At 37.5% G+C, this 26,945-nt stretch overlaps 1 protein-coding gene across 4 annotated transcripts; it reads left to right on the forward strand.

Annotated features, from left to right (window-relative positions):
• Positions 1 to 25,009, forward strand: dnajb6b (DnaJ heat shock protein family (Hsp40) member B6b). 4 transcript variants are annotated; one of them, XM_040126817.1, is made up of 10 exons: positions 1 to 168; positions 6,699 to 6,821; positions 8,368 to 8,477; positions 10,337 to 10,414; positions 10,765 to 10,869; positions 14,576 to 14,713; positions 14,817 to 14,964; positions 15,062 to 15,132; positions 22,664 to 22,822; positions 23,905 to 25,009. In XM_040126817.1, the coding sequence occupies exons 2-10, from the start codon at positions 6,757 to 6,759 to the stop codon at positions 24,012 to 24,014; spliced, it is 984 nt and encodes a 327-aa protein (XP_039982751.1). In that variant the 5' UTR covers positions 1 to 168; positions 6,699 to 6,756; the 3' UTR covers positions 24,015 to 25,009. The 4 variants fall into 4 exon arrangements, with proteins under 4 accessions (XP_039982751.1, XP_039982750.1, XP_039982749.1 ...); XM_040126816.1 differs by lacking the exon at positions 1 to 168 and adding an exon at positions 191 to 327; XM_040126815.1 differs by lacking the exon at positions 1 to 168 and adding an exon at positions 1,301 to 1,399.
• The last annotated feature ends 1,936 nt before the right edge of the window (positions 25,010 to 26,945 follow it).

Consider the following 26,945-nt stretch of genomic DNA (forward strand, 5'->3'; position numbering starts at 1 on the left):
TACCTGAAAGCAGCAGCAGCAGCATAATGGGCTAGTCAATGTCAGTGGCCACACCGACACCAACACCAGCAGCAACCGCAGTTAACGTACAGTTTCCGCTCTCAGGCGACGACAGTGGGGGGCAGCAACAACAGGAACGCAGTTGGAGCAGACATTTCCTTTAAACAGGTAAGGCACTGCTTGAATTAGTAGAAATGTGAAGTGTTGCATGTGTCGATATGGATTAAATTTGCTGGAAGTGCGTTGACCGTGTTTACCGTCGCATAGACACGAAGAACATGCGTGGATGCTGTGGTGTCGCTACCCGATGTCACCCCGCTATCGCCGGTATCATATATTAAATATTATTAATATTTTACCACAGACTTAGGTTTCAGTTGTGTTTGAGAGTCGGCGTTGAAGACTGCGTGAGGTAGCCGCTAACGACAAGCTAGCTTAAAACGTTACAAATTACTAGTGGACCTCCGTGCTTTTGCTTGGCTTTAGATATCCAAACCCAAATAATGATAGTTTATCTATACCTAGCAACAATTTTAGCTTCAAAACCTATCAAATACATTACATTTTACGGCAATTATAAGAATAATTCTCATGCTTCTGGTGGGTAAAATTAATACCATAAATGTTGCTGTATCCATGTTTCTGTCACCAGTCAAAACATAGCTAGTGACAGTCTAACAATACGAGACTACCAGTGCAATATTAAAGTTACGACATTAATATTTTTAGAGGTGTTTTCACTTGTTATGTAGCCTTAATGCTATTTTGTTAATATCCTCACGTTGTATGTTAATACATCTCAAAAACGTCCATTCGGCTATAAAACATTCGGGAAGTTTCTGTTAATCTGACCGGGCTCCCAAAGTACCGCTAACACTTTTGATTTTTGATCGGCCTATTGATTTTAGCCTCCAGAAAGTGGAGAAACATTACCTACAGGGGCAGAAAACACTTTTTCACCCTGCATTTTCCTCAGTTTAGACTAGAGTTTGTTCCCACCAACTGTTGCCGCTGGTTACAGAGGCCTGGAGAGAGGAAGTACTTCAAAGATTAAGTTCAGCCCATTAAATATAATATTTGCTAGTGTGGTAAAATACAGAAAAAAATGCTTCATTTACTGGCTAAGTACCTGCAAACAACAACAACATTCAATTTTGAAAGTTTGGTATTTCTACTTGATAAATGACCGAAAAAATTTGATTGTTATCAAAATTTATATCTATTAATTTGGATTTTATTGACCTATATGATAATTAGACAGTGCAGCACAAATGCAATAGGAAAGTGAAAACAACTTGTTAATTGGTTAATGTTAAATGATGTCTCTAGTTGGCATTTACTTCAGGAAATGCCAACAAGGTAGTACTTCCTGTCAAGAGTCGTTAAGTACCATACAAAGGTAAGAAGGTTTACAAAGATTTGACATACATACATTTTGTCACTTGACTTTTGAGACTAACCAGTTTGGCCATTTCTTGTAAAATAAATCACTCAGATTCACGTTGTGGTAATCCTGTCTGTATGAGATCTGGGTAAATCAGACTATATTGCAGAGCTGACAAGCTAGTCTAATGAGACAAGGACTTAGTTTGGTATTGGTAGTGTTTGATTTTTTTGGTACAGTTGTTTGTTTGCTGTAAGCCTTTTGGCGATTTAATGTTCTAAACCAGAGTTTTACAGCTTGATGAACTGTATTTAGGTTTCGAAATTCCAGTAATTTGGGAATTACAAGCTTTTTTTTTTTATGTTATCCTATCAGAGTAATGACATTAAAAACTATTGTTGCTTAAAGTTTTATTTACTGTGACTGGTTATTGAACTGCACCTACGCGTATAGACTACAACATGGAATTTGTAGCCTTTCGGTTTCCATGTGTTGGTTGAGGAATTCCAGTAAATTTGTTGCCTGATTAACTATTGAATGCAGCCATTACCTATATAGACATGGCCATTCCTTTTGCTATAGTCAGCTGTACATATTATGTTCCTTTAAATCATCAAATCTCTTTAATATAGCCTGAACATATGCAGACCTCTGAAGCAGTTATTGTTTGGAATTTTTACCAATTTTCATTAAAACATTTTTTTTTAAATTCCCCCCAAGATTTAATATCCCATACATTCAATTTTGTGAATGGTTCCCTTGTCCAAGAAGAAAATGCTCACTGCTGTGTACAGTAAATGAGATTTTCTTTGGGTGATGGCCGTTTAGAATATGTTTCCACAAATAGAAAGTCAAGAGAAAAATCCAGAGAAAACTCGGCTGATCATTTGCACACTCTGAAGTGTTTCAAGCACAAGCACTTCTTGCTATGAATCATTTCTGGTAAGGTACAAGCTTATTATTGTGTCGTGTTTAGCTGTCATCTGTGTCTCTGTTCTGTCAACTGTGATTTGTGTGAGGTGTTGGTTTCTAGCTGCTCAGAGTTTGTTCTGCCTGGTGCGCTTGTCTTGTTAATGTCACATGTGTAGTCGTTTTTGAATCGTCTTTGACACTGACAGACCTCCTCCAGCTGCGTTTTTGATTCCAGTCACAGTGGGGGCAACTGCGTACTCAGTGTTCAGTTTGTAACAGGATGAGGCTGGGTTTGTAGGTAATTATTCTAAAAGAAAAACAAAAAAAAACAAAGTCTTTAGGGGAAAACTGGGCCTTAAACAAAAGAGAACTAATTTGCAATCTTGGACAGTCATCATTTGTTTTTCGGGAGCACCTAGCTGCTGAAGAAGAAATACTGAAGTCTAATCAGAGATTTTAATCAACAGATAAAACCTAGCGCCCTCTCCAGGTAATTAACTTGGGAGTTGTGTTCAGATGGATGGATTGTTAAAGCTTTTACAAGACAGATGTATCTTTATGAGTCCATGATATGAACCTAATATTGCTTACAGTAATTATGCAGTTTCAACAGCCATTATGGTTAGGGAAATTCCAGTCACATTGTAGGCCTTCAATCCAGATCTGTGTCCTATTACAGTGAGTTTCCGTTGAAAAGAAAAGTGTGAAAAGTCTCATCTGATATTCATTTTTATTATGTATTTGTTTATTGTCTCTTGAATACCTCTGCATTAATGGGATAATATATTTTGCATAGTGGCTTGTAGTGTTTTGTAGTGCATCTGTGGAGTGTCAATATGAATCTTTTGTGAAAGCCTCTTTTCATCTCCAGCATGAACTAAATACTAAAGTTCAATTACAGACCAATATATCAACAGGCTGATGTTGTTTAGCCAATACTGACTTATCACAAATATATTGGTATTGGCATAGTTAGTTAGTTAGTTAGTTAGTTATTGTGTTTGTTGACAGATAAAAAAAACAAACAAATTACAGTACAGACATGTTTTATAGTCTGGAATTCTCTGTATTTTTTACACTTACTTCAAAGAAGAAAAATATTTCTGATGTATTTTCATTTTTAATTTATTGTAATTATTTATAACAATTTGATTTCTAGTAAAGTGTAATGACCGAATTTTACCGTAACTTTTTTGTTAACTGTTGCTGAAATCTTTAACATTGAAGTTTATTGTTTAACCATAAAATATACTGCCTCAGTACTCTTATATATGATGCGTTTTCACATTATGATAGATCCTTTGGTCTAAAGTGTTTTGAATGTGAGTGAAAACTTCTTCAAACCTGTTCTTTGAGCTTTAAAGCAGGACAAGTATTGATACGCTATAATGGAATTTTCCCAAATTATTAGCAATTATTCATACACTATGACCAAAAATGAATCACTGTATGTAAAATGTACCACATAAAATACCACATAAAATGTTTAAATGACAGTCCAAAAAATTAGTAGGTACTACATAAATCAGCCTAACATCTTTGCATTCCTGGTTTCTTATGATTCACAAGTGCAAGAATTTGACTTTTAGCACTACCTTTACAATCACTCATAAGATTTCCCTTTTGCAACCTTCTTTTTACATCATTGAATAATCCCTCCTTAATCTATCCATCAATTTTGGAGGTTTATCTGCATCCTGTTGTTCCGGGAATCCCCAATTTCAAATCCACCTGGGTGATGTTGAGGCGTTGTGGCTGAGATCCTTGCAAAAAATCCAAATCACCTCAGGTGGCTCCTGTAAAACACAGGAGAAGCAGCTCGTGACTGAGGTCTTCACCTCATCACTTACTAGAGAATAAGACCGTCTGCCCTGTGGAGAGGTTTAATTTTAGCTGCCTATACATGCAGTCTCACTCATTGGGTGTGAGTTTGTGTCCATAAATCAAGGTGATAATCAAGATCAACCAGTAAATTTGTAGAATTGCAGTGTGAATCAGCTCTGTCCTCAACACCACAGTCTGATACACTAATCACATACTGCTCCGAACTGGCTTTTAGTTTCATGATTTTTCTTACCTTCAATCATGAAAAACCTAAATTTACTAGGTCTGTAACTAACGTGACCAATTATCCGATTATGTTCTCAGTTAATCAATTAATCATTTTGTCAATGAAATGTCAAAAACTAGTGAATAAATGCCGATCCAAGGTGACATATTCAAATAACTTGTTCTGTGTGTCCAACAGTTCAAAATGTAAAGGTATAATCAAATTACTATCATACTAGACAAAGAAAAACAGAACATTCTGACCTGATAGCTCTTTAATAATAATTACTGCGACGCCCTCTTAAAAATATGCACAAATCCATTGTTACAAAAATATTAAAATAGGCAAAAGCGTTTTTTGTTTTTTTTTGCTGTACCCCAATTATCTATGTGTTTGTTGACTTTATTAAATAACAGCTTTTCAGTTTACTTCTACGAGTGCTAATTTCAGGAAAATGGAAAATCTAATAATTGTCTGCTTCTTTTTGTGTGCTGACAAGAAGAATAGCCATCACCTCTGGTTCACTGAGGAATCATGGGATTGACTGACCCACATCTGTTTCTCACTCTGAGGCATGGGTCACACCAAGCAGAGCAGGAATCCATCAGATCTGAATTAACTGTTTAATGCTACCACGAGGCATAAATCTGCACATACATGCATGGATACACATACATACACACACTGCACAGAACTAGGAGTAACTACATCTCTAGCAGACACTACTCTCCATTAAAACCGCTGCTGGAGGGAACTGGTGACGGGTGAGTGGATCAGTAATGGCTGAAGGGAGGGGGATAAAAGAAGATACATTTAATATGATGAGTCAGGATATTGGGCTGGTTTTTAGAAAAACCTAGAGGAAAATGATAACTTTCTGGGTCATATCTCTATATATTTAAATTGCGCTTTATGCGAGGATATATATATAGAGAAGAAAGAATGTTATAAGAATTATGGTAAGAAAGACTTCAAATGAGTAAAATGGGGAATTGAAGAGAAAAAGACGGAGTGGATAATGAAACGTCGAAGGGAAGGCTTTCATGAGTTTACTGTCTGTGCCTGCTCTCAACCAGGAGTCACTCACTGGCACTGCCATGTGCCAAACACCCCAACCCCCCCAGATTCTCGTAACACACACAAACACAATCTAACTGCAAAGGCCACAGGTTATAAATAGCAAACAAACAGGACACAGCGGACTCCTACTGTAAGTAGTCCTCACTGGTCCGTTTGTCATTTTTTGTATGATAGCTAAAATATCCCTTGATATATAATGCTCAGTCCTGCGTTTGCTAGGCATTTTCTTAATTTTTTTTTAATTTGGCCTGTTGCAGTCTGATGTATGATTTTTGTATGCTTTTTATCAGGTTTAGTCTAAACAGAGAATCTGCGTGTGTTTATCTCCTAACATATCTGTTTAGTTTTCCCCCACGCTCTGCCATAAAAATTAGGACCTTTAGACCTGTGAGGTTGAGATTTGAATATGACACGACAATATGACATGTTTCCCCTTTTTTTAGAAGATATAAATCAAAACACCCAGAGATTAAACTCTGTAACTTGAATCTGAGAGAAGAAGCAGATCTCCAACTTAGCTTGTTTAATGACCATAAATTTGCACAGATGGGTAAGTGTATGTTTATCAAGATCAAGACTCAATATGTTGGCAGCTGTTGTTATTATTATTATTATTATTATTATTATTATTATTATTATTATTATTATTATTATTATTATTATTATTATTATTAGTAGTAGTAGTACTATTATTATACACCAAGCCAGCTAGGTAGAGAGTGCAGGAGAGATGTTGAGTATATGACCATGTTGATAATATGTTGGTGCAGATTACTTGCTATGTGATGTAGTATTGCAAATATCTGGGGTTAAAAGTAGACTACTTGAATATCTTCTGATACTTTTTCATCAGACCTGTTCTGTCTTGTTTTTGAGAGTCTGGGCTTCATAACTTAAGCATTAGATCATTAAAGAAATGCTTCATGGTTTTTATAGCTATATACAAAATTCAAAAGCAAAACAAGATTCACATTTTCTCCCTTTCAGCCTCAGGGTGAGGGATGATCACCCACTTATTATGTAATTTTGCTTGGCTTGTACTAGCTTAGCTGCCCCCCCCCTCGCATCTCTATTTCAGTGCAGTTGATTACATTGTTGGGTATTGCCACCCTGTTTAATGCTATGCCTCCTCCCTCCCCTTTACAAATTTAGCCCTCTGATGTGGAAGGGAGATATTGTACCCGTCACACATGGCTACGCTCAGACGAAGTTTGTTGGACTTTATTTCTCCAGGCTAACATGTCTTAACAGAAGTTAACTTTCTTTCCACAGAGGCAACTTAGAGGATCCTCACACAAGACAGCACCTACAAACACACACAGACAGAGCCATGGTGGAATACTACCAAATATTAGGAGTCCAGAAAAATGCAACACAAGAGGACATCAAAAAAGCGTAAGTGCCCCGGAGTGTCTTGTGCCCCATTTTCCCCCCGGTATTGTTGTTGAATGTCGGCTACTTAGAGTGGTGTAATAGGTTAATTATATCCTCCAACGGCAGTATAAACTGACACAAGGAGAGAGAGAGAGCAGAAAGACTGCAATGCAGAAAGTTTCCACTCTTCTTCCTGTAACCTTGCCACTGTCAAATACCTTCCCCCTACGTTCAGCCACCACTTGCAGTCAAACCACTGACCAGGCCAGCTCTAGTTAATTATATTTACATACAGTTTTCTCACTAACAAGTTTTGTTTTGACACATGAAGAGTTTTCCATGAATACAAGTGGCTATTTAAACGAAAACCTCAGCAAGCCTGTTTGAAATTAGGCATGTGCTCCAGTGGACATTAAAAGTTGTTTTGGGTAATGCAGAAAATCATTAAGTAAAGTAAAGGAATGTGAGAGAGCAGCAAACCTCTAAATATTTCTAATTATTGCCGATTAAATCAACCAATGTCAGAGTATCCGATTTGCCAAGAATTCAGCATAGAAAGAAAGCAAATGCTAAGAGTCTGCTGTCCCTATGCACTTAGTTGCTTGCTGCCAAAGTCAAATGTTATCTAGACCAACACCAATCAATTAGTCATATCTCTACCCTATGACCCCAGCTCTCTCTTATTGATCCCTGATTGAATTATTATACATGCTAGCAGTGTAGCCCTAAGGATAGTAATGTCTGTGTGTCAGCTAGTCCACCATTTTGGTCTAGAAAGAAATATCTCCACAACTATTGAATGGATTGCCATGAAATTTGTAAAAAAACAACAAAAAAAACATTCATGTTCCCCTTAGGATGAACTGTAATAGCTTTGGTAAACCCTTAACTTTTAACCTAGTGCCAACATCAGGTCAAAATTTGAATTTGTCCAATACTTTGATTTATGACCAAATACCTGCAAAACTAATGACATTTCCATCAGCATTAAGTGTACTTTATGTTTAGTGCTAATTAGCAAATGTTAGCATGCTAACCTCACTAAATTAAGATGGTGAACATTAGAGCCTGACCACTAAATCTGCCAGGCTGTATATCAGTCGATATTGGATTGTGCAGCTTTTTTTGCTGGCGACTAGTCCCTAGTCTTGTCCACAGCAACTGTGTGTCTTCTGCCGGTGCTACTGCTGGGCTTAGTAACAAGCAGCTGAAGCCATCGTAAGCTGCTGTGCAAGGCCTACATTGCACGTTAATAGAGTTCAGGCTGTCTTTGTTATTTCTGCTTGGGTGGGGAGAAGAAAAGTGTGTATGTCTGTGTGTGTGTATGTCTGTAGAGCAGTTATGGGTGTCTATGTGTTTGGTATAGTCATGCTTACCACCCTAGAATAAAGACTTGCAGGTGGATATGTGTTTCTAATAAGGGGGTGCCTAGTATACATACATTCAGACACCTTGCATCTCTGTATTAAGACTTAACAGTTTGTCCTTGGCATATCTATACAGCATACATTGTATGTTTGTCTCTCTTTTTTATTTCTACTGGTACTGTATGGTATTTATGCTCCAGTTATAGAAAATTGGCATTGAAGTGGCATCCAGACAAGAACCCAGACAACAAGGAGGAAGCAGAGAAAAGGTTCAAAGAGCTTTCAGAGGCATATGAAGTGCTCTCAGATGGTAAGATTTTTCTGATATTTCTCTCAAGTGCTTTATTTTAAATAACCCTTTTTAAAAGCCATATTTTGTATTTGGCACCTCAAATATGGAAGCTTACTTTTGCCTGATGTCATATCTGTTGTTAAAAAAATATGAGACTGCACTTCCATTATCTACATACAAAGGTAGAGTATTGTTTGGAAAAAAAAAAAAATTAGGAAACAAGTTAATACGAGGATTATTTTCTTAAAAAATTGTTTGGTAAATAAAATGTCAGAAAATGGTTACAAATTGTCATCACAAGTTTCCAGAGCCAAGATTCACATCTTCAGATGTTAGTTTTGACCCAACATCAGTCTAAAGACCAATGGTATTTATTTTTCCATCCTTTAAGAGAAAGAAAAGCAGCACATTTTCACATTTGAAAAGTTTGAGCAAGCACAATTTTGCCTTTGTTTTTTGCTTGGAAAAAATGTAAACGATTTTAATACAATTAAATTTCGATCAAATGAACCAATCATTTCTGCTCTAATATAAACACATTTTTTACAAAACTCTTTTTTTCATTTGCCATAAACGTTAAATCTTGTCTACAGACACACAGTATTAAAAGGACTTTGCCTGAATAAAATACAGAATTGGCAAAAGTATGATATACAGTTGCTTTATAAAGTATTTAGACCCCTTTTTGCACATTTTATTGTGCTGTAGATTTAATTTGAAATGGATAAAATTGACATTTTTGCCCATCAATATACAATCAGAAATCCATAATGACAAAGTGAAACATATTTTTAGAATTTATTTTGCAAATGTCATGCAATGTTATGAAATACAACAGACTTGACTTAGTCCAAGTTGGCTTTATGAAACAGTTTGATCCTACTCCAGTTTGTTAGATTCATTTAAGACAGGCTTTTCACATTTTTTACAGTTTTCAAGAGTCTGGAATTGAAATATAGGTTTTAGAGCAGCAGAAGTCTGAAACATTTTATTAGTTGCAGTTTGTACCACACACCCAGTCACAAGATGCAGGTATTAGCATTTACCCTGCACAATGTCAGAAGTGTTCACGCTGGAATGTATATGTCTCTTTTGTTATCGGACAAACCACTTGTGTAGTGGGTTTAGTTTTACTTTATGTTTGTCACATGATGTCTTTGACGATTATCAGTTTAGTCTGTAAAAGTGTTCAGGTGCTGATGGCTACACCTTTTTACTGCTGAACTGCAGTTTTGTCCAGTTTGAAATGCTCACAGCACACAGTCAAGCTGATAAATCAGATAAATTATATAATCATTAATCTGTTGGATGCAATGTAGAAATGCTGACATGTTCTTGAAGTGTTCTGGGTTTGAGTGAAATATTAAAAAGTTATGTGGCTTTTCTATTAGCTGAAATTGGTTGAAGGTTACATTAATTGTTAAATTACAAAGTTACATCTGTAATTATGTTGCATTTTAAGACTATTCCTTAAGTAATGATTTTCGTTCAACACTCGTTCTGTGTCATGCGTTTTGTTTAATAAAATCCAGTACACTCAAGTACACAAGTGTGAGTAAAATTTTAATTTTCATCATATAGAACTTGATTTCTAGGTTTAGCATTTTGTAATAGATGTTTCACTAATAAATCAGTCAGAAACATGCCCTTCAGTGACGCACTGCGGTCTCTTAAAGTTATTTACTACCACATACTAAAATTAGTCAGTGAGAATAAAAATTTGTTAGTTTTTGTTCTGTTAGTTTGATGTTAACACATTATTTGCAGTTACGAGACCCTACCTGAAGATTACAATGCAACAGGGGAGGAATCTTTTCTTCCGTTGGTCAGTTTTGTGTCTATCAATCTTATCTGAAAACCTACTCTTTCCAACACAGAAAACAAGAGGAATATTTATGACCGATATGGCAAAGAAGGCCTTTCAGGTGGCGGAGGAGGAGGAGGAGGAGGAGGAGGTAAGAAGAGGACTTTCAAATAACAGAATATTTATTTCAGTGCCAGTCACTGATAAGATTTCAGTTATAGTTCATGCTAATAAGGATATGGCAAAATATGACAAGGATTAAAAATAAGATGTTATTTCAAGGCTCTGTAGATGTGCTGATTTTTAGCGGCAGGTTCCTGCGTTGTTCTGAAAGTAATTTGGGCACCAATAGTAACATATGAATTTATGATTTATTCATTCAAATTTTGTACAAACAGCCTGGTATTGCATTTGTATTTTTTTATGACATGTAATGATAGCAGTTTGTGTAATCCTTTAATTCATAGTTTATGAGCTTTATTGTTGTTTCATGTTTTCCAGGAGGCTATTATGATCACTTTGGTGGCAGCGGCTTCACATTCCGTAATCCTGAGGATGTTTTCAGGGAATTCTTTGGTGGCAGAGATCCATTTGCAGAATTGTTTGGTAAGTCCATTTCATTTCTGGCAACAGAGAGAGGGATTGAATAGTGTCAGAAGAGTAGGATGTATGCAATGATTATTTTTAACTTGATCATTTTATCTAGTCAAAAATATATATGGATGGCCAGGGAATGCAGAAGAGAGACAGAGAGAAAAGGAGTACATCCTGTAGGCCTCAGTTTTATGTATGTGATACACTGGTATTTCAATTTCCTAATTAGTTTGCCTATTAGTTAGAAGCTAGCAGCTCCTGCTGAAGATGGAGCATTGGTGCCCAGGAAACCTTCTGCAAAGGCTGGTGCTAATCCCCTACAGTTTTTTAATGTGCCTCTAAGAACTGTTCACCTCAGGTCTGTCACACGTTGGAAGACACTGACTATCTCTGCAGGATGTTGACCTCAACTTCATTATGTATCCTTCATCTATTAAAGAGGATTTGGACTCCTATTTTACTCCAGCTTTTTTTTTTTTTTTTTTTAAAAGCTCTTTATTCATACCATCCTTACGGTCAATTCAAAAGTGGCTGCATAATTACAAAATAGTTTTTCAGTCACTGAAAGGTGCTCCACCTGATTTGCCCGTCCATTATATGAAAAGCAAAAGTAAAAATGCAAAAAGAAAAAAGAATAAAAATAAGAAAAAGATAAAATACATAAAAACACGTACAGACATAAATATTTAAATAATTTTGCATAGTTTGTCTTAGGTAGTAGTAGTTCAGTTCCTGGTTGATTGCAGTCGTTGCATCCATATTTTTCTCACAAAGAAATGTTACATCTTAGTTTGAATGTGTTTTTTATTTTATTTTTTTAATGGCAGTCATTTCTGTTTCTCTCTGCATTTTCCTCAGTACAAAATTATGGTACCTTTTTGGTTGTAATATTACCCCGGATTGGATTTTTCAGAGAAACCTTTTGTACTGCTGCCTAATGTGCCACACTATTAACCAGTGGTTTATCATTTTTTGTAATGGCATCATCTTGTAGTGCCTAACAGCTGATTGTCTCAGAAGTGTCAATAGTTGTATTAAATATGCTAATAGTAACAGCAGTTTTAGCGCCTGTCCAGGGTTGTCTGGGTTCAGCAAAAGGCTGATTGGAAGGCATGTGTAGTTCACACTGTGTAACTCTAAATATGGAGTTCAGACCTAGGCAGAGGATGGATTCGAGCGTCTACATCACTCAACTGGAATGCTTTCAAAAATAGCTTCTGTATTAAAACAAAAGCAGATGTAATAATGCCGTGTGTGTGAGTGAGTGTGAGTGAGTCTGAGTCTGAGTGAGTGTGAGTGAGTCTGAGTCTGAGTGTGAGTGAGTGAGTGTGTGCGTGTGTGAGTGTGTGTGAGTGTGTGAGTGTGTGAGTGTGTGAGTGTGTGTGAGTGTGTGAGTGTGTGAGTGTGTGAGTGTGTGAGTGTGTGGTGTGTGAGTGTGTGAGTGTGTGAGTGTGAGACTACATGTAAAACATGATACAATTCAAGCACTCAAGCATGGCTATGTAACATAGACTTACTTTAAAAACTATTGCCACTATTATCAGTTATTAGACCTGCTTACAAATGAGAACACAGTCACCATCTTTTATATAAGACTGTTTTTATAAACTGCTTTTACGACACTCACATGTATCACTGTATTTATTTACATGGATAAGATTAAGTGGCGGAGGACAGCTGTTGCTATTTACTTTTTTCAGTAAACAAAGACTGTTTAAAAAAAGCCAAACCATAAAGCTGTCGCACAGAAGAAGAAAGTTCAAGTTCTATTTTGACTGGGGACAACCTTTATTAGGCTTGATTAGTAGGCAACAGGATAAGACAAAAAATGTCCATCTTGTTTTTTTTTCCAATTCTGTTTTAAGTAAGTTTCTTTGAACAACCATTTTGGTTTGCTTGACTTTCTTTGAGATGTTAGGCAGAGAGAGAGAGAGAGAGTTCAGATATGTTTTTAAAATCCCATCCAGCCTCCAGTCCTGACTGTCCAGCAGCTTGTCACAGTAAGCAGCAGCTGGTCCTGTAGATCTGTCACTCACCCACCTAGAGCATCCAGCAGACTGGGGGTGGGGGTGGGTGGGTTTTGAGACAAATACAGATTCACATGATGACGAGGGCCTACTTCTCTGCCAAGAACAGCGCACACTCATTCCAAAATGAACATGTGAAAAGTAGATAAGAAGGATATATCAGCAGACTCCCTTTTAAGCACTTTTTTAGATTAACTGCAGAAAAATTACAAAATATCTCCACAATATCTCCTTGGGCAGCTTCTATACTCCGACTTGTAACAATCTCATTTAAACAAAATTTATTTATATGTTCTGTTCCTTTTTTAATAGTGTAGTCATTAGGTCAGTATGTTTATCAGCTTTTATACATTATGGTGCACATGTACATTCTGCAAACCCACTGACACTGTCATTTTAATTTATCCTGCGCTATTACGCCCTGTGCAGTGTTGTACAGGCGTGGCACATTCTTCACTGATTTGATCTCAGTCTTCATGCTTGACAGGTCTTCTGAAGTTCTGTCGGAGTACATAAGAAAAAGAGTGCTTTGCTTTTGTTTCAGGAATGCCTTAACTTTTCGTCAGCGCTATCTCTTTGTGTACACTAATCATGTACACAACAATTAAAGCTGAATTCAAATGTTTAAACAGCATTTCTCAGTGCCTTCATTCCCCTCTCTCTCCTCCTCTGATGTGTGCTGTCTTACTGACAGCTTTGTAAGAGCTCGGCTGTCTCTTCTGATGTGTTCTTCTAGGTAAATGGACAGTCATGCAGTTACAACAGTGTACAGGGGATACTTTTATTTTAAGCTTTCTGACAGAGAGACCAAGTAAAGCTTTCTTGTCGCTGCCTCAGTACATTCAAGGTTGAAGGAAGAGTCTTCTTTCAGAAAATGGTGCCAGTGATCCAACCTTATCCTGTTAGAGTGACCCAGATTGGCAGCGTGCAATTAGTAGCATGTCCACAGGGCTTTAAGATGAGAATTAGTGGTGGGCACTTTGACAGTTTAGGATTAAGATTGTTCCAGAAATTAAAAACTGTTGCTCTGACATCCACCACAGCTTTTTTTTTTTTTTTTTAATCAGGTACTTAAATCTTTTGGAATTTGGAATCAGCCTTAAAGCTGCTATAATCAGTATTTTTTTAAGCATTTGATCAAATGACTGCTTCATATGAAAGTGTTCACTTGTTGCAACAGACCCACAGAGAATGATCACCTAACCCAAACAGCTATTTTCAGCAAAAAGCTCTAAAAACTACCTGATGTACACTCCCTGCTCAGCACCAAAGAGCAGACAGACACAGTTAGCGACAAGGTGGTGAACATAGTGAAGCATTTATCAGCTATAGTCACAGATACTTCCCTGACGAGTTGGTGGAGACTAAAAAAGGCTAAAATAAAGCTATAAATGGAGAATATTGAACTTAAATATATCAGGTTGTCAGAAACATGACTCCAAATGAACGCTAATGGTACTCCGCATCTGCTAGGTGTTTAAATAGGAAACTGTTTGCTAACAAGTTCACCATAACAACTTAAAAGTGATAATACATCAGTGTTGAGTTTAAGAATCGTTTTTGCTGCTGCCAAGTGGGCAAAAAACTAATAATTTAACACAGATTTAAAGTTTTTCTTGAAGAAGAAGAAAAAAAAAAAAGAATTTCTCATTCCCAATTCACCAAATCATGCTCTGTGATTCCCTCCACAGCTGATGACCCTTTTGATGATTTCTTCGGAGGTGGTCGCAGTCGCCAAAGGGGCACAAGCCGGAACAGGATGGGTGGCTCACTCTTTGGTTTTGGGGGTTTCCCTGCATTCGGGCAGGGCTTCTCAGGGTTTGATTCAAGTGCGTACATCTCAATATATGTCTTTACATTTCGTAGATGCTGGATTCTTTAAGAATTTATTATGCTTTAGGATTTTAAACAAGTTTTTTTGCTCTTATACAGGTTTTAGCTCATTTGGAGACATGGGTGGAGGAGGTATCACCTCTTTCTCTACTTCATCTTTTGGTGGCGGGGGAAGGGGGATGGGTAATTTCAGATCTGTGTCAACCTCCACCAAGTTCATCAACGGCAGAAAAATTACCACAAAACGGTATCCAAATTTCTAACTCAAGCATTTTCAAGACCTCTATTAGTCTGAATTCTTGCTACCTAAATGTTTTTTTTCTATTTTTCTTTTTCTGTTACAGGATCGTGGAGAATGGCCAGGAACGAGTCGAAGTGGAGGAGGACGGTCAGTTAAAATCTCTAACAGTTAATGGTAAGGAGCAGCTCCTAAGACTGGATAACAAGTAATTATCTCGCCACAAGATTTGATCAACACACAGTTTTCACATCTGGAAAAAAACTCGCCCAGTGACAATGTCTGCTACTGGTGGTTGGTCTCTCCTCTCTCTGTCCTCCTGCTTCTCATTCCCGAACAACAATTTTCTCAATTTAGCTTAGCTACAAGGGAGGGGAGAGAGATGTTCACAGTATTTCTATATTTGTATTTATTCCATTATTATGGGGGGACCATTTTACTTGGATTTGTTTTTTGTTTACTACAATAATTTAATTGTACTTTTACTTCTGCCATATGCACACAGCTGGACATGTGCTACACACACACACACACACACACACACACACACACCCGCATCTACGCTCATTTGCAAACATGCACAATTACACAGTCTCTCACATACATACACATACACACACACACACACAAACACAATTTTTTTTTTCCCTTTGAGGTAGATATTGTCTTTCTTTTTGTAGCAGGAAAACAAGATGCTGTATAGTTGGACTTCCGCATGTCATTTTTGCTGTTTTCATTTGACCAGTTTAACAAGTGAATGATAAAAGCTTAACCACTTGGCTCTTATTTCTTTAACTTGAACTTCACCTTGCTAACCTGTTAGCTATTACCATGTTCATGCGTGTGTAATATGAATGACATAGATTATTAATTAATTGAAAATAATAATGTGCATTTTTCTTACTCTTAGATTTGTTTGCGTATTTGAGAATACCACAGTTTTTTTTGTTTTTGCATGATTGCTGATTCCAGGAGGCTGCTTTGTAATTTCACTGTAACTGTGTCAGAAAACCATGAACCTAGAACACACAATACCATACGCTGTTACTGGACAGACAGGGGACTTTTCATCCTTTGTACACAGAAAAAGAAAACCAAAACAAAGAGGTCAGATTTGGTCAATAAAGTTGAGTTTGACATTATGGAAATGCTGCTGCAGTCACCTGGTGTCTGTGTGGTGTTTGGTGCGAGTGGCTTTTTTTTTTTTATATCATCCACTCTTCCTGGGTGTATGAGGTATGTGCTTGTGCCTGATCACATTTTAAAGTCTGCTTCACACAATTGCAATAAAGGAAACCACATTGGCTGCTTCTTTTGTACACTCACCCATCATACAGCTCACTGTGTGCATTATTTTAACCCACTAATGCCTCATTTTTATTGTAGGTGACTTACATAAGGGCTTGGTCACTGACAATACGGTATGTTGGTAATGTGCTGTGTGTGCCCACACTAAAATAATCCTAATCATTTATCTAAGAGATCATGTGAAAAAACTCACTTTGTTTTCAGCAAAGATACACCTATCTTCCTTCAACATCTATCTTCAAACCCTGAGGTTTTTTTTTTTTTCCTTCTGTGTGGTAGGTATGCTTTACCTTTACGCACCAGGTGAGAATGAAACAACACCCACCTCCAGAATACATTTGCCCGTCCTCGTGTTTCATTTCTCTCTTCACCCCTCCCGTCTGGACATTTTTATGGGGTTATATAAATGCTGATAGTGCACCTCTTTTGAAAACGCCCTGAACAGAACTTGAGTTCTGCAGAGATGTTTAGGCAAAGCAATGACTCAAAATTTTTAATATTTTTTTAATAATTCAGATTGTCTATTAAACAAAAAGTCTTACATATTAGCTGAGAAAATCCAAAATTACATTTTAATGTCTTGCTTGGAGACATTTGTTAAAAGAGTGGGTTTGTTTCCACTTTGTCTTGAACATTAGGCATGATAAGGTTAGATCCAAAGCTAAACTGGGTTGTGCGAATGATTGCAGTTGGCTCAGAGGTCACTGTGTTCAGAGAAAAGAGTGTGTGTGTGTCTGTGTGTGTTTCTTCAGGAATGTGCTTGGGGCTAGTTTATTTACACAAGACCCACTGCATATTTTGTAAGAGACAAGTCAGGAGTGGGAAACTGAAGAGAAAGAAAAGGGCAGGGTGAGGCCCTTCGTTGAGTCACGCTGAAATGTTCAGGCTTAACAGTTATGACTTTTAATACTACTTGTATAAATGCAAAATTATGCAGCCTCTATGCATGTCCTGGTGGTGTCAATCGGGCGTGAAGGCCACGACTTCAAGTATTAGGCTTGTATTTGTGTTGTCCTTTCAATTTATTTTTCCCCATTGCTGATTGCAGCGGTGGTTACGCTTGCGCAGTCCTGTTGCTAGGTGACACTGCTGCCTTGCGCCAGTCTCTCTTCCTTACATATTCTGCAAAATCTCTCTCCAACCACAGTGAGGGTTTTTGCCTAAATGTACTCAGTAGATTAAGGATAGATGTTGATATGGATTATTACCATATCACAAATGATCTGATCTTCATCTTAAACTCGACGCAAATGTATCTGTACCTACTCCCCCCAACGTTTTCATCTGGAAGCTGTAGAAAACATGAGTCAATTATCATAATGAAACAATTATAAGATGTTGAATAAGTGTTGCAGTCGCAGGAATCATTTATATATATATATATATATATATATATATAAAATATATATATATATATATATATATATATATATATATATATATAAAAATATGTGTGGTGCAATGGCGCCCTCTTCTGGATAAACATAATTTTGTGCCAGAGCAGAGGGTTGTTCAAGGGATGGGTGGTTTGAAGTTACATTATTAATGGGATTTGTTAACATTGTGGCAAACTTGCACCACTGAAAGTATCCCGAATTAGCTCTTAGCCGTTCCTGTTTGCAATGTGCCCATGGATGTGCAAACAACTGTCACCACATTGCTTTGATACGGGGGGGGCGGGCGTAAAAACGTGATGATTCTCAGGCAAGTTCTGGAGGTTTGAGGAGCTTCTTTTATCCGTGATTCAAAATGGGTGTTATAGGCGTATAGTGGCGATGGGCGTCGGAAATAATGATGTCCTCGGGATGTGTAAGTCCCGCCGAATCTAAAAATATGTACCACGTGTGTTCAGATCAGACTTGCGCTATGACTCCGGGGAGTTTCACTGTTCGATGCAAATTGCGGCAATCGGGGTTTAACGTTTTTGTTTTTGTTTCTGTTTTTTTTTTAATTACAGTAATAAAGGCGGAAAGTCTGTCCTAAAACAACTGCTATGTGCCCACACAGCGCATTCAGAAAGTCTTCAGATCCCTTCACTTTTTTCAAAGCTTGTCTCGTCATGCCCAAGAAGACTCGAGGCTGTAATCGCTGCCAAAGGTGCTTCAGCTAAGTGCTGAGTAAAAGGGGCCGGATACTTATGACAATGTGAGATCTCAGTTTATTTCCTTTTCTCATACATTTGCCAAAAATTGTTTTGGTTTTGTCAGTACGGAGTATTGAGTGTAGATTAAAGGGGGGGTGTTAAATGATTTTAGCATAAGGCTGCAACATACCAAAAAGTGAAGGGGTCTGAAGACTTTCTGAATGCACTGCATATACATTAAACAAATTTTTTTTCTTGCTGTACTCACTCTTCCTGTTCATACTGGTTTTTCAAAAATCTCTCCATAATGCTCTTTCAGTGTAAGTGACGGGGGATTATCTACAACAGTTACTGTGTTTTTAGTATGACCTCCCCTCCTTGTGTTTCCACAGACAGTGTTTTCCCATTAAGCTGCAGTGGAGGGCACTAAAAAGACTTTGACTCTGGAAGATATCCACTTTATTTGTCTACCTTAGACCGATGCATCATTTTATTAGCTTCAGGTAAACTTTGTCCCCCTTCTCTTACATTGGAAGCATCTTAGGAAGGGATCTTTTAACGGCAAGTATGAACAACAGGAACGATTATAGCAACAAAACCCTGTTTCAGTGTAAATGTGGCCACCTGAATATTTTTTTAAAGAACGACTTGAAAAATTGTGAGCCTATCCTTAGCCACTGTGGTCTCTCCAGCTGTTGGCTGTATTGATATGTGGGTATGTTACAATGATTAACTTTGTTTTCAGAACACCAACATGCAACTGTTCCTTTCACCTCACACAGTGTCTTGGCCTCAATTCTCCCCCTCCGCCTACCCTTTAACTCTCAACTCACTGCGTGAAAACCTCTGCGCCAGAACACAGGGAGGGGAGGGAGGTTACTTTAACAGTGTTTCCCAACTTTTTTGTTTGTGAACCCTAAAGATGCAGCTTTTTCTCCTTGTCACCCCTCATAATTCACAGGTTGCACATCTATAAGTGAGAAGTTCAAGTGAAGAGGGATTTTCGTTTCAGATTCACTCAGATTAAAAAAAACTTTTGGAAGCTTGATGAATTAAAACTGTAGGATTTTGCCAAAGAGAAGTAAAAAATACAGAAGATTCTGAAAAATCAACATACTTTGTGTGTCGGAATTGATATTTTCTAATTTCCTACCTGGGCAATCATCTCACAACCCACTATATTTATCTTCTCACTTCATGGAGGGGCCCCTACCCCCAGGTTGGGAACTACTATTTCAAAAGACATATACAGCCTAAATAATAATATAAAATTAGTAGTTGAAGAAAAGTAAAATCATTAGATCTGAATTAATTCTGAGATTTGCCTTGAAAAAACGTATTGCTGCCTTTAATCAGACATTTTTGATTTGAAGGTGGATCCTCATGTGGCCACTAGATGACACTGTTTGTATACAAAAACAATGTCCAACAGGAATCACAAAACCAGAGGCATAACTGGAATAAATGAAGCAGCATGTGACATATGGTAGTAATATATATATACATATACATATATATATATATTCATATACACACATATATATATATATATATATATATATATATGTGTGTGTGTGTGTGTATGTATATATATATATATATATATATATATATATATATATATGTGTGTGTATGTATGAATATATATATGTATATGTATTCATACACACATATATGTGTATATATGTATATATATATAAATGTGTATATATGTATATGTGTGTGTATACACACACACATATATATATATATATATATATATATATATATATATATATATATACCATATGTCACATGCTGAACACACATATGTAGGTGTGTATATATGATTTATGTGTTATTTTAGCGAGAAATCATTTAATCAATGTTCATATTTACATGTCAGCACACTTTTTGTTAGTTATGATTTGATAAATTTGGCTTTGCATTTCTTCAAAAGGCAATGGAAGCACTTCCTCTCATAAAAATATTAGATACAAAGTCTTACAGCCTCTTCTCCTGCATCCATCCATTCCAATGTGACACATAATACTGTGATTTCCTGTCCCCGAGTTTCCCCACGTTATGAAATATGGCTTCCTGTTGGCAGAAAGCAGCGTCCGGTTTTTATTCCCCCTCCACCTTATCTGCTTGACATTTTAGCATGAGACCTCGGCTTGGCCGGAGCCACTGGACACTTTATGAACGATGGCAAAGATAAGATGCCAGTTTCTCTTTGGCTGTGTCAGAACAAGGACACAGACTGTATCTCTCTGTGCTCAGCATTAGAGTCACATCAGCACGACATCAGATGCCTTGAATTGGGAGAAGGAGGACTGTTGAAAATAATCTGGCCCATAGTTGTGGTTGTCATGTAGTGTTAGCCTCCTCCTGATCAGTGATTAATTTTAGGTTTCCTTAATAATCTACTAAAGATCCAGCATACTGCACTAAGCCTGCTTTTGTCCATCACACAGATTTTATGTCTGTTTGTGTTTAGGGTGTCAACCTGGGTGTTTGTCCCTGTGTACATGTTCTTGTATTTTAGTCTAGACAGTGTGTATCAAACAGCCCTTACAGACACACACAGCATTGTTTAGCCTGGAGACAAACGACAGGCACTCTCAAGACAATAGCTGCAAATGAAAGCATCCAGGAACTTGGCTTTTCAAATGAAGTCCTTGATCCAGAAAATAAAAGGCTCTTTTTATGAGCATTAGAAGATCTCATTATCATCACTGCTCTTCTATATTGTTTTTGTTGAAATTAATTAACTGATGATGGATTATGCGATTTTATAGGATTCTTATCACCCAGGTATCCAGGCCCATAATAGATGCAACTTGTTGGTCCCCAGGAGCAAAGGAACAAAGTATACAACCTTGATGTCACATACATGTTGGCTTAATCCAGCTGTCTAACTTCACCTGATAGGATCAACTGACACATGCACCTTGGGATTAGTTGTTTTTTCCAAAAGCTGGATTGAAAACGAGTAGCTGCAGCCATGAGAGTAAAGCCACCAATTGTCCTGTTTCTGTTGGTCCACTGGGAGTTGGTGTCTCTCTGCAGGGTCACCTCTGGGCTTTTACAATTGTGTTCGATTTAAAAAGCTAATTTGAAATAAAGAAATTCAATTCTGGGTCCAAAATAACATAAATCACCTTAAAGTTGAAGTGTTTTCAGCATGAAAACAAACCATGTTCTGCGGAAAAATAGAAAAAAAAAACTCAGATTTGCTTCCAACTCCGAAAAAAACGATTTTGACCCTAACACAGTTGAAAAGTATTCCCGACAAAGAAATTTGACTAGTAAGAAGCCTATTCAAAGAGAATTTAAATCCAGTGATGTCTTTGTCTTTTTTAAGGACTGAGCACATGCAGTTGTCCGTTATTACCTCAAAACCCTTGAGCTCCTCCTGAAAGAATCAAAAGAGAGCAACCTCCCTCTAAAATGCACATCTATGTCGCATGGAAAACATATCAATGATAGCGTTTCAGTTTAGCCACAATTCTACATTAATGATTAAAATGACTGTGTTTATGTTAAGATGGCACTTGCTGCCATAGGTATACGCCAATATGTCAAACAGAGCTGCCATGTCTCTAATGACTTCTGATGTGTTTAAGGCCGGGCTATTACACACTGTGCAGGGGTTTGTGAAATGCTGGTGTAGATTCTCCTCTAAGTGGGACCAGGTTCAGCACGGCGAGCATCTGGCCTCCTTTCTTCTCCTCTCCACTGCCTTAATTACACAATACAATGGCGATGAGATCTGCCTGTAATCTTGGAGCATAATAAGCCCCCCCCCCATACCCTGCCTGCCACTAATTCAATATAAATGTAAATTACCTAGAGAGAAGAATAACCAAGTCTCATTTTATTTACATGACTAATCACAATAAAGTAAGGCAGATGAAATATGAATGAAATGAAACATGAATATGTTTGGTGTTTGAAAGGAAGGAGGGGTCTGTATCGCCTTAGGGACCCTTTGAACTCCTTGTTTCGTATCATCTTTGTTGTTTCATGTTAGTTACATCAATATACCTTTTTGCACTTGTGCTCAACTTACTGTAATAGATGCGTGTATCTCTTTTTTATTCTGTCTGATTCTATTCACATTGCCAAGGGCATCACGAGGTAATATGTTTTCTTTTCAGCTTACTTTTTTCTGCGCAATACCTCATGTCAGAAGGCTGAAATTCACAGAAGCTACGTAGAAAAAAAAACCATTTAATGTTGGTTTGAACACCATCAGCAATGCATCCAGACAGCGAGAAGCAGGGTTTAGTAGTGATTCATTCCCACTCTGCTCTGCTCTGCTCACATCCACAGACATTGCAGCCGAAGACCCCTTGGAGGAAGAGTTTTGTCGCCGTAGACAGAACACACTTCCTGGCCTAGGCCTGCATCAGCGCTACCTGAGAAACTCCGCCCAAAACCCCTCAGAAGAAGAGGAGGAGCATGGCTTACAGAGCCTGGGACTAACGAGAGGTTCGCCCAGTCGCCACTGTGCAGGGCCGTTTAATTACCAGCACACAGAGCTTTCCTTTAAAGATTAGAGTCTTAATAAGCGCAGCTAATTGTCTGCTTTTGTGTCTGATGGCTGCACAAAGGACGATGACGAAGAGTGGTGCGTTTGATTGGCAGATGTAAACACAGAGGACAGAGGTGTTCATTAGGCAGCTCTGTTCTACATCGTGGTTACGACCAGAGGTCAAAGGTCACCCTCCGTTTTCCTTCACAGGGTCAGGAAGGTTCACACAAAAGCTGTGCCATTATATGTAATACACAGGGGCTGAATGATTTAAAATAGCAGTTTCGTTAGTTATGGAGGGAACCTTTAATTTCACTGTGCAAAGTTCCTGCTGGGATGCAAACAAAGGCCCTAATTCTCTTTCTAAGATAATGACATAAACTATTCAAATATGATTCCTCAGAGAGTGTGTTTTTTTAACTAGTGCTGCCAGCTGAAAGCATTTTTTAAATGTGAGAAAAATTAGTACCACATTTTTTAACAAGTCACTTTTTCTACAGTGGTTACAAGCTGTAACTCATGCTATAATTAGTAGTTAATGAATCATTTACTAATGCTGTATAGATAATGTGCAACTCATAAATAGAACAAGTTTTTGGTTGCCAAGTTGCTGGTGCTTATCCGTTGCATCACACTGTTTAGCTCTTAAATATATTAAGAAGAGCCCTCTAGTGAACTGTATATACCCCTAGTCCAGTCTTTGTGCTAAGTTAGCTAATTGGCTGCTGGCTATAGCTTTATATTTATCATACAGACATGAGAGCAGTGTCAATCTTCTCATTTAACTCTCAGCAAGCAAACAAATTAGCATATTTCTTTTAATAACCAGAGAGATTTTTCACAACCGGGTGGCTCATCAGTTGTTCTTGTTTACAGCTTATAACTGATCTATAAAGCATTAGTTATTTATAAATATTAATAGAGCCATTAGTTACAGCTTATACACCCCAAATAAAGGGTGACTTATTAGAAAGTGGTATAATAATAATAATAATAATAATAATAATGTATAATAATTGTTTGCCCTTTTATTTTGTAGGGCACATGGACACCAAGAGGAAGAAACTGTGGCTAAAGGAGGCAGAATCCAAAAAGAAAAGAGCTCCTCGGCTCTTCCCACGATTCGGTGGACTCGGTGCCTTTTTTTAAACACTCAGCCAAACACTTACACATGCACACACACACCTACATATGTTGGCAGAAGCACCATCAATCATACCTGGCATTAGTTCATCTTTGCTATGTATCAGTGGCCCAACATCCCCGCTGCTTGGCCGTATCTCTTCTTCTCTATCAACTGCAGTGCAGAGCATAACTCCTGCATGCTTTCATCAACCGAACGGTAGCCTGCAGAGACCTCACTTCAATGTTTTGTTTTGTCCAAGGTACATTTTAGTAGTTAAGCTTTTGCTATTGCTGTATTTATTGTGGGTGGGCCCTGCAGATGTACAGTGAACATTCAGAACCTTAATTAATCTCCTATGATTGGACTTTTCCACTTTTTATAGCATGTTTTGAGAGAGTGTTCTTGTGTTTGAAAGGGTTCAGGTGGAAGGAGAATTACAGTAGCAGCCTTGTTTGTGATAAGTGTGAAAATTACTGTACTAATACTGTATAGCATGTGAGAATAAGTGAAGGTAAAGCTATTCACAGAATCCCTTTTTCAATAGAGTCAAGCAGGGAGAGGGATATCTGGGGAATGTGAGAGTAAAACAGAATGAACGCACTGAAGATTGAGTTTTATTACAGAATTACAGGATTACAGAATATTTCCTGGTCACTCCTGTATCATACACAAAAAATGATTATCAACAATCCAGCAGTAATATTGTCCACTCTTTACCACTACTCCCACAGGGTGTAAAACAGCTGTTAACCCCTCTCAAAGTTATTAATTTCTTTTTTTTGTAAGAATCTTTGTACAGTGTGGATTCAGTAACCTTCAGATTCAGTAATGTTAACCTTCTATGAATGTTTCTTAAAAGATTCCTTTAACAAAACGACAGTTTCCCACAACCGATTTATCCTTGACAGGTTGTTCTCATGATTACTGTGAGTGGAAATGTGGAAAAGTCTGAGAAATGTTCATTTTTTATGGACTCCTACCAATAAATGCTTAAATAAAAATATGTCCTCATGGGTAACTAGTTCGTATCGTATCGTATCGTATCGTATCGTATCGTATCGTATCGTATCGTATCGTATCGTATCGTATCGTATCGTATCGAATCATATCTTATCAGAACATTTTATTGATCCCTAGATCTAGTTTGGTCACCCATGCATAGTGACAAATAACAAAAAAAGACAAAAACCATTAGTATGTTAATGTAAATACAGTTGATCAATAAATAAAGAATCATAAGTGATGAACCTAAAATCAACTAAAGATCATGTCAAAAATACATACCATCAAAACAAACTAATTTCACATCATTCATAACTTTCACAGCTGTAAATTGTTATGTGAAACCTCTGGGCATCCACAACAATCACTCAACACTCTTTAGAGACTGATAAAAACACCAAACAGGGGGTGCCCTTTAAAGTAAAATACGGTTTAAACTCTCCCTTTATTTCTTTTCTCCAAAAACATTCTTAATGAATCAGTTATTAATCCTGATGGCATGACTGACATTGGTTATCCCAACATTCAGTACAATGGCATAAAACAAAGTACTGACCACAAAACTGATTGAAAACATTTAAAAGCTTAAAACTAACCTTGATTCCTGACGATAAATAACCTAGACTGTTTTTAAACACAGGCATATATTTTAGCTTTATCATAAATGATGAAAAAAATTCATTTAAACCTGTATTCTTGGGGCGTACGCAACAAACTGTAAACACAACATAGACATATTCTATTACCTTATAAAGATGATATGGATATAAAGTGTTGCAAATAGTTGCTTATTGACACATCCAGGAGACACAGAGCAACTTTTCAGTCATTTTGTTTCCACATGATGATTATAACTTATTATATTATTACAATATTCACTCTCATTTAGCTCTGTTTTCATCTTCAACAATTCCTGAGTGAAATATCTTGCTCTTTAACCACTAAATATTCTTTATGTTCACCAGCTAGTCACTGAATGTGTCTGTCTGATGTTTGGTGCTGGGCAGGTTGCGTACAGTGGCTTTATCAGAAGTTTTAGGGTTTGTTTTTTTTTTTTTTGCTGAAAGCAGCTACTCGCTGATGCTGAAAACAACACAGTAAAAAAAACAGTAAAGTTGTCGGCTGCAAAACAAAAACAATGAGCTGAAAGACACTAAAACACTGTAGAGTTGAGGGGAACTGCAGAGTTGACTGAGAATTCTCTGTGGATTTGTCAATACCAGCGACTCCTTTCGCATTTAACATCATCACTTCCTTTGTTAAAATAAAAATTTCGATTAGAGCAGCTTTTATTGAATTACTCCCTTGACACAGCATCAAAAGCATCTTTTAGACAAAATTTAAACACAACTCAATGCCTTTAATCAAAGGCAAAAAACACATAAGCATTGCTTCCAACTCTCAATCAGCATAATTTATTCTCTGTTAGGTTGCCAAATCACCTGAGCTGCAGTGTCTTCTTCCTACTGTATGTGTTTCTTACCAGCTGCTCTCCTAAAACAGTAATTGAACAGAAGCAGGGACAAAACACCCTGGATTTTCCTCAGACATGGGCAGAGCCCTGGAAGGAGCAGTATTCTCAGATTATTTTGGATCAGCCTGAAGTATTTTGTATTATTCATGTAGCAGAACGCATGTACATGATCCAGCAACTCATTTGGCTCTTGTTCCCATGCAGCCAGTAGCCTCTAAGGGTTTAATTAAACAGTGTCAAGGCAGTGGCCCATCTCCCTCCATTGCCTTACTTTTTACAGACCTCCTCCTCCCAAAGTCATTACACAACTGTTTGACAACGTATTGACTTCCACTCTGAGGACTTCTACCTCCTGAGGAGCGAAGACCAGAGCGACAGCTCGCTATCAAGCTCCCCGTCAGCCACTGCTTGCCTCCTTTTAAAAGAAAAATCACCCATTTTCACCCGAATGAAACAGAGCACCTATTGACACCCATCA

Source organism: Xiphias gladius, chromosome 5 (genome assembly GCF_016859285.1).
Source record: "Xiphias gladius isolate SHS-SW01 ecotype Sanya breed wild chromosome 5, ASM1685928v1, whole genome shotgun sequence".
Classification (NCBI taxonomy): domain Eukaryota; kingdom Metazoa; phylum Chordata; class Actinopteri; order Istiophoriformes; family Xiphiidae; genus Xiphias; species Xiphias gladius.

Coding starts and splice junctions, on each gene's coding strand:
- dnajb6b (XM_040126815.1), top strand. CDS start 1,317: ATGATGTCTCTAGTTGGCATTTACTTCAGGAAATGCCAACAAGGTAGT. Junction 14,714..14,816: donor CTTCTCAGGGTTTGATTCAA/GTGCGTACATCT, acceptor GCTCTTATACAG/GTTTTAGCTCATTTGGAGAC. Junction 15,133..22,663: donor AAAATCTCTAACAGTTAATG/GTAAGGAGCAGC, acceptor TCACATCCACAG/ACATTGCAGCCGAAGACCCC.